At 34.0% G+C, this 19,914-nt stretch overlaps 1 protein-coding gene across 2 annotated transcripts; it reads left to right on the top strand.

The window, feature by feature from the left end:
* Positions 1-358: 358 nt before the first annotated feature.
* Positions 359-16,067, top strand: LOC113518573 (uncharacterized phosphotransferase YvkC-like). Of its 2 annotated transcripts, XM_052892835.1 has the most exons (24): positions 359-609; positions 908-1,006; positions 2,340-2,597; positions 3,519-3,687; positions 4,412-4,522; positions 4,824-5,063; positions 5,406-5,533; positions 5,990-6,151; positions 6,320-6,498; positions 8,097-8,245; positions 8,661-8,791; positions 8,880-9,021; positions 9,095-9,242; positions 9,589-9,855; positions 10,352-10,483; positions 10,729-10,878; positions 11,488-11,652; positions 11,923-12,139; positions 12,529-12,770; positions 13,377-13,528; positions 14,190-14,417; positions 14,535-14,724; positions 14,868-14,985; positions 15,795-16,067. In XM_052892835.1, the coding sequence occupies exons 1-24, from the start codon at positions 495-497 to the stop codon at positions 15,947-15,949; spliced, it is 4,047 nt and encodes a 1,348-aa protein (XP_052748795.1). In that variant the 5' UTR covers positions 359-494; the 3' UTR covers positions 15,950-16,067. The 2 variants fall into 2 exon arrangements, with proteins under 2 accessions (XP_052748795.1, XP_026759359.2); XM_026903558.3 differs by lacking the exon at positions 908-1,006 and having other exon boundaries at positions 360-609.
* The last annotated feature ends 3,847 nt before the right edge of the window (positions 16,068-19,914 follow it).

Here is a 19,914-nt window from a genome sequence, read left to right as displayed (position 1 = left end):
AGTACTTTGAAGGGGATAAAATTGATTTACCTGAATAATTGTAAAATAAAATTTTTAAAAAACTTTTATACGTACTTTCCGGACAAACCTCGTATTTGGAAGGGATACCAAAGAGATTAAAAATATCTTTATTGCCTGACATATTTACATATGGTGTACAATTATCTATTTCTGTATATGTCTATCAGAATGTTTTTAATATCGTTCTTGGTAATAAAACAATTATGATAAAAGACTGGCAGACAAGCGGATCCGATACCAAGTAAACTAACTTGGTGGATTTAATTCATTATCAAGGATGATACAAATCGAAATCATGTTGTCACGACCATTGATTGCCCATGTATGTGCGTTTATTACCTTGAGTGTAGAGATGAAGCACACAGTTTCGCGCGACTTTTAATCTGATATAGACGCGTAGTGTCGCATTTGTTGATAAATATTAGTATATAAATTTATGTGTTTAATTTACTTTAATTATAGTATTGTTAAGAATGGAACTTTTTGATATATTCTTACAAATTGGATTAGCAACATCAGTATTCGTTGTGTACTTAATATTCTTTAAGAAACGAAAATCACAAAATAAAGAAAATTATAGGCAGCCAGGTCAGTAATTGTTTTGATTCGTAAATTCTCATCAATATTATAATTTTGACTGTAAAAAGTTTCGTAGTAAACATTATATTTTAATGTTACTACCAGTTTAATTTATGTGTAAATTGGTCAAGAAAGCTGTCGAGCTTTCTTTAGTTTCGGGATCATTCGCGAATGCCTATAGTCAGGTCTGGAATGGTCACGAGACTAATAAGTTAAACTGGTAGTTATTATATTAAAATATAATATAATAAATGTTAAGGTGAGCATGTTTGTTTGTTATCTCTGGCATAGCTTATACACGTTGTAGGTTATTGGGATGAAGAAGGTAATGCTGCTTTTTCTCCCGGTAAATGTATATCGGTCACGCAGACGAAGTCGCGGGCACATCTTGTAAGTAAAAAATACGGTGTGTGTAACTTAATAATAATCTCTAACTTATTAATAATTATCTAGTTCTACGTACTAATACTCTAATAGATATTATCATTTTAAGAATTACAATAGATATTAGGCATAATAAATACTTGGGGTTCGATGAAAAGGATAGGAAATCTAGTACGAGTATTTTTTTATTGGATGATAATGGAATAGTAACCCCGCTCGTCCTATCGGTATACTCTGGTAAGGCAGTAGTGAGTAAGGTTTTGCGTGGGTGTCGTCTTGATACGGTATATATTTTTCTTTTTTATACCACTGAGGTGGCAAACAAGCATACGGCCCACCTGATAGTATGCGGTTATCGCAGCCTATGAACGCCTACAATACCAGGGATATTATTTTATTTATTTTATTTTATATTAAGTGCACGTAATGCAATTAATTGCTAGTAATGGGATTTTTTTACTTTATTTTAGGTTTATGTCTCGCTTGTTTGAAAGCGGTAATCGTTGCCTAAACTACAGTATCATGGCCATCACAGAATCACTGCGATGCCCATTGATTTTTTATTTTTGTATGATGTGTATTATGCGTCCCTATTCCTAAGGACTAGTGTGCATTTTTTCGAAATAAAAATGAAATTGTAACTCCGCCTGCACTATTGGTATACACTAGAAGGGTACCAGTAAGGGTGTGGATAAAAGCAGGTCTTGAGGTATATAGTTAGCAATGGGGTCGCTATTCCCCATTACTAACAATCCTTTCTCTCCCGAATGCACTCTGCATTGTCCCTGTACTCTATTCTCTGTAATTTCATATCAATATTTCTTTCTTCAATATTTTTTTTGTTTGAGGGCACAATGGATGTGCTCAGGGTTAGTAATAATTTTTTTACTGAGGAAGAGATAGTTAGTAATGTTTAATGTAGTGTAGTCCCATCCCTAAGATGTTAGTGTGTTGCTTCTGCCTATAAATTCGATATAAATTGAAACCGATGGTTTTCGTTCCATATAAATAGGCTTAATTCAGCCACCTTTTAATTCTAAAATGATCCTTTGTACTGAATGAAAGTATTATGTAAGTATAGCTATTTAGCAGCAAAACCACGAGGAGAGATATCTATGATTAACTTACTATACGGAATACTTTGTGTAGGTACTGATTCATGTGATCGAAGTCGCAGTATATGGCTAGTATGGAATACTTTTAAAATTTATTTAAAAACAAGACTGCATTTTTCGTCGCATCATCAATAAAAAAGCAGGTAGCAAGAAAAGGCAAAACAATTTTCATCGCTTTAATACCGATAGTGTATTTAAAATATTTGTAAACAACGCGAAAGTTTAAAATTTGTTTTTCAGGATGGAATTACATTCTTAAGTTGTGGTTATCACGGTACTATGCAGTGGGTCATTGGAAGGCCCAGTGCGTGCCTGTACCTATAAGCGAGTTGCCTCGCGCTGACTTGCACGACGGATGGGACTCTATCGACGTGCGCGCCACCAGCACGGATGGCGCCGCCGTGCTGCTAGGAATACGTAAATTGTGCGGCAGGCGACCCACTGCAGAAGTAACTGTGTACGTCAAGTTACCGGATGGATCCAGTTATAGATTACCAAGTATGCCGTTTTATCAATAATTAGATACAGAAAATGTTTTTGTATTATAGTATAATTTGATTTTTATCAGTTGCGGAATTGTTGTTATCATGTACTGTGTTATTAGCTGGAACAAGTCTTTAAAAAGTAACTAAAAATTCGAGTTTAATTGTATTCGTCCACAATTTCTAATTGGTTATTATATTTGTCGAAATAACACTTAATATCTGACGAGGAGGAAAAGTTGCCAGTTCTGTAATGCTTGCTTTTGGGAACTGATTTGTATAGTTCACAACCTATGACGTATTACCGCTAAAAATACATACATATATGATTCGTAATCATCTTCAACTAGTCGACCTTCGAGTGTACTTGACGCTTTCAATTTATATACTTTAAATTGATGTAAACGAAATATTAATGTATTGTTGCTTGTTTCGCATAAAAGGCCTCAGTAGATTTGGTTCTAGGAAATATCTTTACTTTCTGTAATAATTTACATTTACAATTAATTCTTGAATGTATGAAACTTCAAAAAGAAAGGTTAGAGGTTCCCGCTTTGGTATTTGATATATTTTTTTTTATATTATACAATGCAATAATTCTAATATCGATTTTAGGTCGAATCTTTAGTTCCTAAATTATATCGCACTATAAGTTAGCATAAGTCACGATGAACAAACTAAAGTGGCAATGGGCTGGTCACATAGCTCGAAGAAACGACAACCGATGGGAACAAAAAGGGTTTTGAGTGGCGACCCTGTAGGGGCAAATGCAATGCAGGATGAACACTCTATGGAGTAACGACTTCAAATGTAGGCAGACAGTGGATGCAGGTGGCTTAGGATCGTCCCTTATGGAAGTTTATGGTGGAGGCTTATGTTCAGCAATGAACAAATGACTGTTGATATTATGATGATAAGTCACTATTGCTTATTCTAGGACATCCAGACAGTATAATATGTCACTGGGAGGACACTGAAGGCGCTTGGAGCGCTGGTGGACTGAAGATCCAGATCCTGGAGCCGGAGACACGGCTGAGGATTATATTCAACGGACTCTTGACTTCAGTCGAAGACGGCATCACACAGCATGTTAACTTTAATTTTATGTATGTAGTCTGTTATAGTGATTGCACTAATGATTAACTATAAAGTTGGCGGTTCAACATGGATAATGTCAGATATTTTTAAAATTTTTGTTAATTTTATAATATACTTATATACATATATAAAGGAAAATTAACGAACATACTTTTTTGCCGTTTCCGACAATTGTATCGACTTTATCCAAAAGTTTTCTTCAGGGGGTGTACGGACTTTTGCGTCACAGCGTCTCGCGCGTAATTATATGGGATGCAGAAAGATATAAGCAATAGCCTATATAAAAAGTATAAAAAAGAAGTATATAAAAAGTATTTTGTTCCGGTCAAAAAATATATACCGGTCACGTGGTCAAAGTCGCGGGTAAAGGCTAGTAGACTGTACTAAATTGTTATACAAGTAAAAGTCGGATATAGTACAGTATAAATTAAAAAAAATTATACTTAATACGAGTACTCGTATTTGTCATGAAGTTTCGTAGATTTTCATTAGCGAATTTTGTTATTGGTACATAATATATCGGAGTTGTTATTAATATATTTTTAATCAATCTATTAATATATTGATAAAAATATCTGTATAATGTTATCAATGTGTTGCAATCGCGATGTACCCGAGGATGCAGACATTAATCATAATGCGATTTAATTAAATTTACCACGCGCGTCCGATGTGTATTTACGAAATGTCAATGTACTCATAAGTGTATTTGATAGAACGTGTTTCGTTTAGATGGAGATCTGGAACAAACGTTGTACGACATCCTGAGGACTGGAGCACAGAGCTCGCTGCACAAGCATTAGCTTTGGAGCAGTGGCGAGACAACGAATGGCACTATTTACTGTTAGTTTCTAACAGATTCATTTTTATTTATTTTAATTTTTTATATTTAAGTGAAAATGTCATTGAAAATATAAAATGTGACATGTTAATGATTTGTACTGTTATTCAAAGTGATTTGATTTTGTAATTCGTACATTTAATCTAATAGCGACTTATATTGAACGAACTTATGGTAAAATAGTCTTCCTTTGATATTGGAGAGAAGTTAGATTTCTCTCTAACTTTTATTATTATTATTAGAAATGAATTGTAATGAGTTTCTTATTTTTAATTATTTAATGAATAATTATAAATTATCTAGAGGGAAATGGGAGGAGGGCGGTTGGATGCAAGGTGGTGTTGTACAAGGCCGCTTCCAATCCTTTGACCAGCAAGGTATCCTGCAGAAGGACGAGTATCTCCGCCTGCGGGGAGTCAGAGAGAGAAGTTGGGCGCCCAACGGATACGAGGGTCGGAGGCGATCCGTCACCGTCACGGCATCGTCTAAGGACGGTACTCTGGTGCACCTTCGTGGAATTTCATATAGAAATATTTTGACACAGTATGTATAGACTTACATTTGGTATAAAATATATTTTTTTTGGTGGTGATAGTTTATTCCGTCATCATATCAACTGTTAAATATAAGCTCTTCCTTGGGGGGTCTTGCCAGTAGTTGGCACGCTTAGCAAGAGGGTTAGCAACCGTAATTAGGCTTTGGCGATGTTTTAAGAGGGATGTTGCTGTCCGTCCCTCGATGTTTAGTTGCCTCTTAAGACATCGGGATAGCTTGTTTGCTGCCTTGTAATAGTAGATACTTTGTGATTGTAATATATCGTATTAGGCGGTGTTTGATTTACATCTTGCTATGCTGTGGTTAGAGTTTGTTAATTTATGTTTTTAGATGCATATCAGGACACGTCAGATTCCCAAACTTCAAAGTGGAGACAATAATCAATACAGACTTTGTACTAAAAGACTTCGCTGAAACTATCGCCGGGATACCGAAGGTTTACACTATAAATGTGAGCAGTAAGTTAAACGCTATTTTTTTAAGTAGGTTTAATTGTAGGTATAGCCCACGAATTTTATTTAGGTACGTTAATATTTGAAAGGAACTCAATAGTTCCTTTAAAATATTAACAGTTATTCAATTATAATTAATTGAGTGCGAACTTTGTTTATTTTTCTTGTTTCTTGTATTTATTACTCTGTACCTACTTTTTAATGGTAGTTTTTTCTAACGCATGGGAATGGAATGGAAACCCCGCCTGTGTTAAATGTATACATTGACGGGACACCAGTAAGGGAGATAGGCGAGAATGATAGCAGGCGTGACGAATTCCACAAGAATTAACCATGATGATTTCCAGGGGGACCGTATGGATAAGGGTATATTGCTAGTAATAGGGCTGTTATAGATGGGCAGATAAATGAATAAATATTTTTTTATTTCATTTATACAACCGATCGTTTTTATTCTTACAACTAAAAGCTACACAATTCGCATAGTGCTACGGATTAACTCCGATGGCGGTAAACTGCTAAGTGGAGTCCCGTACCAGCAGGAGTTAGAGTATCGTACTTTGGTGGTCGATATCGACGAGTCGCCCGGCTCGGGCATACTTGAACTTGGCTATGAAACTTCAGGTAAAAATATTTTGAAACAAGCAAATCCTTCTATGAAGATCCACGGATGATTTATTTCTCCATATGTTATAAAACTAGTATGTGTTCATCGGCTTTGCTCTCATTGATTTTTTTGTTATTAAGTAATTTCGCGGTTGGCTGTTATCAATGTTTTGTTTTTTTTTATAGTTATATCGGAGCCAGTAGTGCGCGTGTCCCCGCCGCGTGTCCTCCGATGGCTCAGCGCGAGCGATGCGGGCTCGGTGGGCTACTGTCTGCCGTTCGAAGCGCGTGCAGCCGCCTGTCCCGACTACGTCGGCGGCAAGGGCGCCTCGCTGGCTTTGCTCGCTTCCGTGCAGGATGCTGAGGTGGGTGTGTGTAACGCGTATAAAACAGAATACACTGTTCTACGAGATATTTTATCAGAGAACATATATAAAAAGTCTGTTTTTCTAAGTAGTTTGACAATTAGGGAACAAAATATATTTATTCTATCCTGCCGAGGTTTTCCCAAGAGCCTACAGCATGGGGTTCTTCAAAAGGGGGGTAAGGAGGTTTCTTCGGGGTCGGCAGCGCACACGTGATGCCTCTGGTATTGCAGGTGTTCATAGGTTACGGTAACCACTTACCATCAGGTGGGCCGTATGCTTGTTTGCCACCTCAGTGATATAAAAAAATCCTAGGTTAAATCCTATAAGGTATTAAGTCTCGTATACTTATTATGACCTGACATGCTTAACTTTCAGACAAAAATACAGCTACACACGCTTTGTTGTTTCGTAGTAGAATTAAATAAGTACCTAGTGATGACTATTATTATCCAACCTGCTTGCACCATAGTTTAGAAAAAACAAGTTGAACTGGTAAAGACATCGAGTATATATTTCGAAGAACCAAAACTATTCAGTTGGAAGGTTTTTGAGTAATAACACTTTCCTAGTTGATTAGAATGTTTTTTTTTAATTCCGCTACCGTTAGTTGAGACAATATAAAATATATAATCTCTGCTATTAGTATGCATGCGATTACCAACATTTGAGGATTGACTACTATTATGGTTCTATGACCTTCGTCATTGAATTGTCTACAGTGTCTGACTGATATTGAGTCTATATACGTATTGTTTTACGTGATGCACCTTTGAACGAGGCATTAGGTAATTTAGCAATCACTACTCGGAACCTAATGTTAACCATTCGGCGCTCAGACTATTATTATATTCTATATTCAGCAACGAATTATAATTAACTAACCAGTGCTATGGATTTCCGTAAAATTATATCAAATCCAGTAAAACATAATATTTTACTATTCGTGTAATATTTATTATGTAGTATCCTAACATTTCACATAATATAATATAAATATTTATATTATTTTATATGCGACGATCTCAAATGTTATACGCAATTGATAGACGCAGATTCTCTCAGAATTAATATGGTAGAGATCCATGTTCAATAATAAATAGTCGACAATACTCGTTGAAACAATAACAACAATCAACCAAATACACACAAGGACGTTACGTACTTAAGTCTATACATAGAAACTTTTAATAGCTGTTATTTCGTGACATGAGGGCCTACCATGAAATGTTTTTCGAAATTCCGGAGCCGAATGAAACACAAATATGATGTTAAAATTACATAATACGGTAAGCCGTTCAAAAACATTAAAAATATTAAAATATTATATCTTTGGACTTTTATGGTAGGATTTGTGACGAACGAAATGTTAAGTTCCATTTACTGGGCCGTCTTAGGTGAGAAAAAAAACACGAAATTGAGTCCGAAACTTCGGAATTTCATTTCATGGTAGGCTCCATGTTTATTATTAGCCGATCGTTCTCACGATTGATTAAAGATGTGAGCACTCAACTTGCCGACATATATTTATGTGTGCACTTTTATTTTTATATTTTTTAATGGTTCTAAATCTTCAGAACAATAAACTTGGTTTTCAGGGCTACAAAGTGCCACCAGGATTTTGTTTAACTGTACGAGCTTTGGAGAAACAGCTCGAAGCTAATCCCACACTACTGGCGGCTATTCGAGAGATCGAGGCCGCTAATGAAGACTACGACGAGACAAATTTTAAAGATAAATGCACAAAGTATGTTATTTCTTTAGTTATTAACGAAACAAAATTTATGAATAATTTCCTTAATAGTAATAAATAATAAATGATTGGTACTAATCATGACACCTAAAACATGTATCATATAAACACCGATAATAAACGATAGAAATTGCTGATTATAAAAAAAAAGTTAGTGCAGATTGTGTAAGTGGTAGGTAAAATATTTGTTTTTGTAACTTGTTTAAAATTAACTATTGTTTATATATTCATACTCTACTACAGATAACGTCTCTGGTTTCTATTAATTTTCTCCCAAACGTTACAAATAGATGATGATTAAAGAATATCTGCTGAAGTTTATATTTTAATAATAAATGTAACCTTCAAAAGATTTTTTTTTCTTACTTAACGATTTTAGACTGTTACTAATTGAGATTTTATATTTTAGGACTGTAGAATTATTTATTAATACAGAAATAACTCCAGACGTAAGAAATGAAATACTCAATCACCTAAAGGAGCTGAGAAATGTAACTACGAAACAAAATTTGGAGCAACGATTTGCAGTAAGATCTTCGGGTGAGTATAGCAGCATTAATGACCAAGAAATGTTTTTAATTTAGACTTATAATAACGATTTTTAAGTAATTTGAATTTATTATAATAGCTGTGGGTGAAGACAGCGAGACGCTGTCGGCGGCCGGCCAGAATGAAACGATCCTAGGTTGCACGAGCGATGAGCAGGTAGTGCGTGCGGTGCAGCAGTGCTGGGCCTCCATGTTCGCCTTCACCAGTGCCTACTACCGCAGGTACGTAGAGTGCTGCCCCGTGGTGGCGTGCATGCAAGTGCGCGAAATTAACGAACCTCTTGTGCGGCCACAGGCAGAACGGGCAGCAGTGCGTGTGTGGCGGCGGCGTGGTGGTACAGGCGTTGGTAGTGGCGCGCGCTGCCGGCGTCATGTTTACACGCCATCCCGATCGTGGCGACGCCTCGCGTCTCCTAATCACCGCTAACTACGGTCTCGGTGAGGTACGCATAGGCTATTGCTACTCATGTAGTAATTATGGATTAGGTAACAATTAGTATTTATAACATCCTTTTGTTAATTATTATCATCATGTTTCACTGTAAATTTCTGTTTTTATTTGATATTCTTTGATTTTACTGAGTACTTGGCTATCAGTCGCAGAAGCATCTGCAGCACTTTTAACATCTAGAATATTGGGGTATGGATGTAAAACATGTTAATGTGTATGCAATCCAGTTGTAGTCTCCCACGGTCTACTTTGTAATAATATCTCATCCATAAACCTCATTAATGTCACCTTGCTGCTGCTAGAACACTATAGAATTTCATAACCGAATTTATTTGCAGACTGTTGTATCGGGATCAGTCGAACCAGATACAATAATAATAAGACGAGGTCAAGGAGGTGATCTTAAAATCATGAAAATCGAATTGGGCTCGAAGACACAGCGAGTGACGACCGCCAGTGATGGGGTCACCACTGAGGATGTACCGGAAACAGAACGTGGGGTTGCGTGTATATCTGAAGCTGAAATGTTGAAGTTGGCCCAGGTTGGAGTGGCCCAAGAGGAACTCTGGGGAGCTGGCAGGGATATCGAGTGGGCATTTGCTGATGTAAGAACAATATCTAGGAACTAAATGTGATCGTAGATAAATTATTAACAATTTGCACATTAATCCTTTAATTACAGAATATACTATATGTACCAAAACCTAGATAACAAATAGATATTATTAAATTATTTTTCTTGTTAACGTTTTATAAACAAATTGAAACAAATATCTAGAACTCATATATATGTATATACTTATAAGAATAAAAGTTTGTCTCCATTTAATGCTGCTGCTTTGGGGGGAAAGGGATTGTTAGTAAAGAGGATCTGACAAGTCCGTTGCTAGCAATATATCAGGTCGACCTCCACGCGGTTCCCCTTGGAAACCATCTTGGTTTATTCTATTCGAATTCGTCGCGATGAGCCTACTGACTTGCTTTCATCCTCACCTATCATCACTCACTGGTGTTTCGCCAGCGTATATCGGTAGCGCAAACAGGATTACCATTTCATTATCACCCTTTAAAAAAATACTCCTACTTTTTAACTATTTACAGAATGGTTTGTATCTACTGCAAGCGCGACCCATCACGTCCCTGGAGCGCTGGACGGAGGAGGAACTGTTGCACGAACTGGACACGCCGATTATGTCTGACGAAGATCTTACCACCTTCGCTAACACTGGTGAGGTGAGTTACTGTTTAATTATAAATCATGCACTTGATCATAGACATTTGTAAGTCTAAAAGCACAAAGTTTCTTTCAATCCTTATTATCAAAACAAAAAGTGTCAGTGTTATTAAAACTATAATTAAATAAAAATAAATAATTTTTGAGACTACAATGCGATGATTATTGATAATAATGACAAATCAGTTTAATTTAGAATACGATAACATATAAAGATAACAAAATACGATTGTTTGAAATACAGGTATTCCCAAAACCAGTGACTCCATTGACCGCTGACCTCGTTATCAAACCTCTGATTGCTGGCATGAATAAAATGATTAGTACAGATATGGAGCCACACGAGGACACCCTGTTAATTACTCACAACAGAGTAGCAATAGCAGAATACAGTGTAAGTTTAAAATATTTTTTTATGCAACTTAGAATGGCAAACAGGCTGACGGCTCATCTGATGGAAAGTGGTAACCGTCGTCATTGATATGAGTAGTACCATGGACATAACAGAGTATCATGATACCTCCCATGCGTTGCCATTTCTGAGGACTCAGGTATTTTTCCTCTATAGCTTGTAAATTCACTGCCATATCCCATACTTCAAATCGACTAAATAAGTACATACTAGTTTTAGCGTATCAAAGGCATAAAGAAAAAAGTATAATACTTCTATTTTTCTGGATATTTTTTAACTGCAGTATTAAACTGGATTGAAAAACCACCTATTTATGATGTTATATAAAAAAAACTGTAATTGTACTACATTTTATAGTAAAATTTTTTGGTGAAATTATCACGTTCATTTGATTCTTTTTAAAGTTCATCACTTTTATGATCCTTTTTTAAATTCTTTCGATTTTGGCATTTGTTTTATCGAAACGTGGGTGTTAAAAATTTTCCTATATTTTAACAATTTTATGGAGAGTAAATTTACTAATACAATTATTAAAAGCCGAAATGGCTTTGAATTACTACATATATTTAGTGATTATTATAAATTTTACAGACAACTTATCGCCGAGTACCTAAAGTAATTAACACAGGCGTACGTATGGTTGAGATAGCTCTCCATGGAAAAAAGATTGCTGACCAGAACATGTACGATATAGCGTTACGTCGTCGACCACCTAAATGGACCTACAGAATTGGACTATTTAGAATGCTTTTAAAGGTAATATTAATTTCTATAATGACTAATGATCCGATTACGCATAGATATATAGAATTTTCAAAAATAATGTGTCGCTCGTTGATAACGTAACTTTTTATAGGTGAAACAATTTTTGAAATCAGTTAAGTAGTTTTTGAGTTTATCTATTACAAAAATGCAAATAAACAATCATACAGACAATTTTTTTTCCTGTTTATAATATTAAAATAAGGCAATCTGTTCATACTTTAAAACCGACTGGTAAGATCTATATATTTGTGCAAATTTTAGTACCTCATTAATTCGAAATGGAAAATGGACGATAGTGTTAAAACAGCGAATAGAATGAATATAGTAATGGACAGCGATGAACTCCTGGAAACGTTTAAGATTCTGCTAAAGGAATTGGATACAATGTATCGCTTATCATTGAATCACAGTTACACTACTGCTGCTAGTACCTCTAGTCAATACATTGCAATGACTATATTGTTGGAAGGTGCCGCAGGTAATGATCTCAATTTATTCTACATACTTATTTATTTTATTTCCATGCCATATTTAATGTTGAAAAAGCATTGATACGTAGTTCTGTTCATGCCTATAAGCATTGGAACACCGCCGGTGGTTAACACTTTCCATCAGGTGAGCCATCGACTTGTTTGACATTCTACTCGTAAGTTGTGTAAAAAATAAAGAATGTACTGGTATCCACATTTAATAGTATCTACAGGAAGGTTCAATTATTTAGTAACGTTGGTATATTCTACCATTATAACGATTTCCGTGATTCTATACCCATAATGAGATTTGTATCCGGTGGCGGTATTTTAATTTGTTACTATTTTGATGTAAAAAAATCTGTAATTAATTTAATACATAATGATTTTTTGACAGATTTCACAACAGAACATTTTAACGAAATAAACATACTTCTTAATTCCGGAGAAGTACTATCTGCCGAAGTACCCTTAGGTTTAGCGAAATTGGCACGTCAACTGGGAGGTTCGGGGAAATATGATCAATTCAAAGCACAGGACCCTAAAGAAGCTTTCGATTGGTTGATAGCTAATTTACCTGATATACACGCGGAGGTGCTAGAGTTCTTGAAAGAACATGGTCATAGAGCCATTATGGAGGTAAATATTACTTTAAATTATATATTTATTTTAAATGTTCTGTAATTGTATTGAAATGGTACTCGTAATTTTGTTTATCGGTCTTTCGATCGTCGTGTCACGCTTGAATATAGATAGTCTATAAACATATTTCTAGTCTTGAAAAGTAAAGCATCGATAAAAAAGATTTTAGTTTGTAGTAAATGTTACGTTAAAAAAACACATACAAAATAAAACACAACATCACCTAAAAATTTCACAAAATTATATAGGTAGTCCCAAAAGACTTCTAGTAACTCTTTGCTTTTGCTGACTTGGCGAATATGTCCGTCTTTCTACCATTTTAGCTTTAATAACTAATATTTATTTTAGCTGCCGAATCATCTTGCGCTAGATTTTGTCAAAATGTTAGAGATACTCGTTTTTGTAGTAAATGAATTGAATATATTGTCTTGTACAGCTAATATATATCTTAAAAATAAATAAATAAGCATTTTCTTTAAGTATTGAAAAATTTGTACAATGATGTTGTGATTGCAATGGAACCTTGTGATGGTAATAATTATTTTTACATAATTAAAGAATATAATTTTTACATAAGTAAAATAACTTTACACGTAATTACAGTTTGATATGATAACTAAACCATGGGCCTTGGTTCCTGAAGAGTTGATGAAAATTCTTCAAAATATAAAAGTAACCGAAAAAGAAAACCAAGATAAGAAATCAGATTCTGAAATCATAGCTTCACTAACTACTCCAAAGAAGCCCCGTACCAGGTAATTTCAGATATTAAATTTCGCATTTTTATAAAAATAAATACAAGGATTGGCAAACAAGGTATAGACATTTACAATCTATAGACATTATTAGAATATGTCGCATAGGGTGGCCTACGATTGCATATAAGAGGCGTCAGAGGCGGTAATAAGAGATGAGGTCTTATCTCTTACGTGTATTATTGAGCAACTTATTATGTTACTTATTATTATGGTCGTGTACAGTGCATTTTTAGACGAGTTTTCTCAGGTTAAGCTAAGAATGAGCTCTCTGCCGGCGTTTTCCCTAGAGATTACAGTATGGGGTTCTTCAAAAAGGGTGGATTAAGGTAACTTCAGAGTCGGCAACGCGCACGTGGTAACTTTAGTGACACAGCCGTCCATAGCCTACAGTTACTGCTTATCATCAGACTAAGTGTATGCTTATGTACCATTTTCGTGATATAAAAAAAAAAAATTATAAAATATAGAGATTACTTTCTCAGTGCCCGCTATCTATATATCATGAGCTCATAATAGTCGTTAGTTTTGTATTCGTCGAAGTTTGATGTACATTCGCATCATGTAGCGTTGTTATTTATACATTTCTATTTATCTACATCATAATATAAAATATTTTATAAATTATACTTTCTTATATTTAATATTATTCCTATTTTAGGAAAGTATTGTCATGGATATTACCACTGTGTCGATGGACAGTACGTCACAGAGAAAGTACCAAAGCGCATCTAATTTTGGGCGTCCACAAGTTGCGGTTAGCGGCTATCAAGCTCGGCAAGGAGTTGGTCCGCCATTGGTACTTACCCCACCATGATCTCATATTCTTTTTCCGAGCTAATGAGTTGAGGGACTACATAACTAATAGAGACCCCGCATTATTGAGAAAGTAAGTAAATACATATAAGTATTTTCTTTTAAATGTAATTTTAACTTCTCTTTTTATCCTTCTGATTTTCTTATTTGGAATCAGTGAGAATCTTAATTTGTAAATAACATATTACAGAGCAATGCAGCGCCAACAATACTATTCAAAATGGTGTAAGCTTAAATACGCGGAAATGAACACTGGATGGATACATCCCCTACCGGTGAATTCTCCTGTAGTGACGGCTGGAGACGTGAAGTTGGAAGCCACATCGGTCTGTGGGGGAGAGGTTATAGCCAGGGCTTGTGTCGTTAAAGATATTTCTGAGGTTAGATTTTATTTAGATTAAAAAAAATTATTAAAAAAAATTGTAGTTTGAAAAATTATGTATGTATTTTAGTTGTTTAAACCAAGCATTTATTGCTCTTCATTTAATCTGTGACTATGTATAATAATTTGTACCTATTGCAGATCCATGAGCTGCAGCAAGGTGACGTATTGATAACGCATGCCACCGACATCGGCTGGTCGCCCTACTTTCCGCTCCTGACAGGGATTGTCACAGAGCTCGGTGGTCTCATATCACACGGTTGGTTCTTAGAACAATTATTTTTAGAACTTTAATATCAAAATATATATAATATTGATTCTAAACAAATGTTTGGAATATTGCAATCAACAGTGATTATACTCATAGTATATTTTATACCATAATATAATATTATATTCTGTCATAATGCTTCAAAAGGTGTTAGGTAGATTTTTATTTATTTAATCTTTATTGACCATATTACAAAAAAATGTCTGGTACAAAAGACGGACGGACTTAGCATTTTCTCCAAGTCAACCTATGGCAAAACAAAAATGTAATTATGCGGCAAAAAAATTGAAAATTGTTACAGATAAACAATTACACGTACGTATCCATATTGACTTATAAATAGGTATATATTTATTTTGAATGTTATTAATAATATTGAAGAATTTGTTTTTTTTCAATGGGTATAAATGGTATGGCCTACGCTAACGGGATACGCTGGCGAAGCACCAGTGAAGGGTGATCGATAAGAATGAAAATAGGCCAGTTGCCCATCATGATGAATTCATCAGGAATTAACCATGATAGTATCCAGGGAGAACCGATAAGGAAGAATTTACTAGTTTTAAGTTATAATAGCAGAATTATTTAAGAGCCGCAGATTAAAATGAAAATACTAATAGATTAAAATAGAAGAAATCATAAGTAATTTAATTTGTTCATGTAATTAAAGAAACTTTCATTCTACTATAATTAAAATCATCAAAACTAAAAATAAATTAATACTAAAACTTCTTATTTCTATTTCTAAATAAGTAATGATAAGTTTGTTGTTTAACCTTTGGTTTTAAATCTTACAGGTGCGGTCATAGCTCGTGAGTACGGTTTACCCTGTATTGTAGGGGCTGAGGATGCTACAGACATTTTCAAAACAGGAGATATGGTTAGACTTTCAGGCACCAAGGGACTGATCGAAAAGGTGCAAATGAACAAATCTGAAGAATATCAACGTTGATACAGCATTGAAATACTGAATTGGAATTGCACTACAATTTCGCCAACCATCTTGTAATTCTATTTAATTAAAATGTATTTTAAATTGTGATAATAAAAGGTATTTATTAAGTTAGTAATATTGTATTTTATTAAAGTAACGACTTTATATATATATATATATATATATATATATATATATATTATTATACCATTAAAGCTAGGTCAAAATGTTTTTAGTGGTAAATTTATATGCAACATATTCTATGATTATGGTTCTGGTTCGCTAATAGAATATTTTTTAAATAATAAATCAGAAAAAATTAATATTGTTTTTGAATATTGCCATAATTACGACATTGATATATTTTGATAAGCTAAAGTTATAAAAGTTCTTAGCTTCAAGAAAAATGCTTAACCTTAATAATTCTTGTTCTTGATAAGTATTTGGATATGATTTCTGTCGCAAAACTGAATACACCTATCCCCCGATTTACACGGTACTTGTTTTACACGTTTTCGCTTTTACACGGTTTTCCAAATAAGTTTTTTTTTGTTTTTATCGCACTCTACTAAATGCTACTGTGTTTGAACACGTGCGCTGTGTACACATCTCACGAGGAATCCCGAGCTTATGTGCTGACTTGCTGCACATGCACACTGTGTCTGTATTTCTTCGCATAAAATTAAAGTTTTATCTACGGAAAATTGTATTAGAGTGAAAGTTTCACAGTGTCAGAAAGATTTAATTTTTCATATTCGTAAATTACAAGTGGGTGCATAATTAAGATTTTTATAAATTAACATAAATTAAAAAAAAATTATAGGCTTATAATGTCGAAAGAAGTTAAAAGAAAAGTTATTTCTTTAGAAACTAAAATCGAAATTTTGTATCGCTTACGAAAGGGAGATAGAGTAGTAGATGTTGCAAAATCATATAACATGAACGAAGCTACAATAAGAACTATTACAATAAAAATATTGAAAAAAATCACCTACAATAAAAATATTGAAAAAAATCACAACTGTTAAATAGCAAAATTATGCATTTTCTGCAAGCTTTTCGATTTACACGTTTTTCTCAGGAACGTATCTACCGTGTAAATCGGGGGATAGGTGTAATCTGAGTTTTAGAGGCTTTTGAACTAACCTTGTAAAGTCTAAACACAACATATTAATTTAAGTGAGTATGGAAGTGTAATTTATCTACAAAATTTGGTGTTTTACAAGGCAGTATATTTGGCCCAATGCTTTTATAAAATAAAAAAATATATCATCAAATAACTTTATACGCGGACGTTATTATCTACATATTCATTTGCAGATTCATAACTGGAGGTTTTCAATTTTGCACATCCTGGTTTTGAATAAATTCGGTATCCACTATGTGAAAATTAGATAGTGCAGTTAGTAAACGAACTCTTTCACAGAATGTGGATTTAAAAAATATATTTTATTTACCCGTTTTTCTTAGCTAAAATTGTGTTCCGAAATATTTTTATTATAATATAGATATTTCGAAAATATATGATAAACGTCAGCGTAGAATTAAAGTACCTGACGAGATAAAGATAAGGCCTGCACTTTAAAGAATATATATAAAATATATATTTATATAAAATTATTATTTGTTTTTTAAAAATGTCAGTACATAAGATTATTCGTTGTATGTACCCTAATCCAATGTCATTTAATATTGATAAATAAAAAAAGAATTAATTATGATTTTACACTAAGCTAGGAAATTGTTACAATATAATGATAATGTGATACACGTATCGTGTTATCGAAACCTTTCATATCCGGTTTTTATAAGATATATTTTAGGTGCAAATATACTGAAGCAAAAGTTTTGAAATTTTATTTGTTAGCGTACCGGAATGTCTAGGTACTCGTATTTAGGATGTGGGTATCTACATACAAGATTAGTTGTACGAGTATTAAGTGTGCTAAATCCCCGGACAACTTACTACAGTAGCTACTATTTAGTAACTACAAAACTGAACTTGCTCCAAGAAACGACAAGAAAAATATATGCTTAATAGAGATTCTGAAATAAGTTTTTACGATATTGTCATATTAAGTCAATCTATTATTTAGTATAATCACGCAGTGGAATATGAAAATAATTTACAAATCTATGGTTTAGAGATGGGAATTAATGCGATCATTTAGGTAAAAAAAGTTATATTGATTATAAAACTAAACTTTTATGAAATACTACATTGATTTTTATATATTTTTTACGGGGCTAATTTGTAGTTATATCCTTCTAGATAAAAGAAAAGTAATTTTTTAAATAGATTTATAACTAATGACCAATTTTTTGTGTCATGCCTTTAGTAATTTGATTATTATGAATATTACACAAAAAATTTAATGAATTTGTAATTAATTATATTACAAATTCATTCATTATCATCTTGCTTACCAACTAATGGTAATATATACACACTCTCATATATTTATATCACCACAAACTAAGATTCACTTACGTTTATCGACTCCCCGCAATCTAATAGGATAGAGTGAAGAAGATTGCAGTTTTAATATCTCGTCAAGAGTGGCTTCACACTACGTTTGTCTTTACAGGGATCACTACTTTAGAAGCATTCTGATTAATCGGTTATTTTATCAGTCGTACGAGGGATAATGATTTTTTTTATGCGTGAAAATGGTATGGTAACCCCGCCTGCGCTAACGGGATACGCTGGCGGAGCACTAGTGAAGGGTGATCGATGAGAATGAAAACAGGCCAGTTAGCCCATCATGATAAATTCATCAGGAATTAACCATGATAGTTTCCAGGGGGAATCGCGAGGAAGTCGACCTGGTTGGGTATATTGATAGCAATGGGATTCTCAGTCTCCATTACTAACAATCCCTTTCCCCCGGAGGGATAATGGTTGGCGCATAGCTACTTAGCTTGCAGATATTTCGAATCGATATCTCAATTAAGGTTTTTAAAAAATAGAATTTCGACAAGTTATTGTACCTCTCTCAGATTTACTTTATTAGGAAAATATGCGTTATAAAATAAATAAAAAGCAAGAGAAATGTGCGTTATAAAATAAATAAAAAGAAAAGAGAAATTGATAATAGAGTGAAGTACAAAAGTAGTCACCTGCAAAGAAGTTGAAATTGGGTGTATTATATATTATAGGGTGTAGTATATTAGCTGTTAACTGCCCACTGTTGAACATAGCCTCTCCCATAAGGGGGCTTTTGTTAGTAGTTGCCACGTTTGCGCGGATTGGCAACCTGAAATTAGGTACTTGCAGTTAATCGCTTGCATTCAATTGAGAATATAATTCTATTATAGAGACTTATCATGTTACTGATAACAGATTAAGCCTGCAATAAATATGCGGTTTTATTTTGTTATGACGTAGGTATATAGATAATGTAACAATGTCAATAATTTATATTAAAAAAATAAATAAATATATCCTCTTACATTACCATTTACAACGCCATCTTTTTTTTATTTATACGACTTAGAATGGCAAGCAAGCTGACAGCCCACCTGATGGAAAGTGGTAACCGTTGCCTATGGACATAACAGAGTATACTGTTTTGCCCATGATACCCCCCATGCGTTGCCATTCCTGAGGATACAGGTGTTATTCCTCTATACCCTGTAAATTCACGCCATATCCCACCCTTCAAACCAAAACACAACTATTTCACAGTAGAAACACGAATGGGACAGAGGTACCTAAGCAATCGACTTTTGTACAAAGTCTCCATCTTTAGGGTAATTAGGTTTGTTGTGAACGGTGCTTACCAGTTTAAATTTAAATTAACAATATAAAGTTATGATATAATCTTAGATTATAGATATAATATACAAAGTCCGACTAGAAGGCGATATCTGTATTTATTACCACACGTAAAGTTTTAAAATTATTTTTCGTTACTGTTCGTTAATGTTATGCGATGACATCGTCAATTTTGAACCGATTTTGATAATTATTTTTGCGTTTA

The sequence above is a fragment of the Galleria mellonella genome, unplaced genomic scaffold (assembly GCF_026898425.1).
Source record: "Galleria mellonella isolate WM207_F2 unplaced genomic scaffold, CSIRO_AGI_GalMel_v1 utg171, whole genome shotgun sequence".
Lineage (NCBI taxonomy): Eukaryota > Metazoa > Arthropoda > Insecta > Lepidoptera > Pyralidae > Galleria > Galleria mellonella.
The sequence above is the reverse complement of the archived record's forward strand: the minus strand, read 5'-3'. Positions and strand labels throughout refer to the sequence as shown.

Bases quoted from the DNA above. Each gene is read 5' to 3' on its own strand.
- LOC113518573 (XM_052892835.1), top strand. From the start codon at position 495: ATGGAACTTTTTGATATATTCTTACAAATTGGATTAGCAACATCAGTA. The intron at 5,064-5,405 runs GTATGTATAGAC...TTATGTTTTTAG, and splicing joins TATAGAAATATTTTGACACA to ATGCATATCAGGACACGTCA. The intron at 14,986-15,794 runs GTTGGTTCTTAG...TAAATCTTACAG, and splicing joins CGGTGGTCTCATATCACACG to GTGCGGTCATAGCTCGTGAG.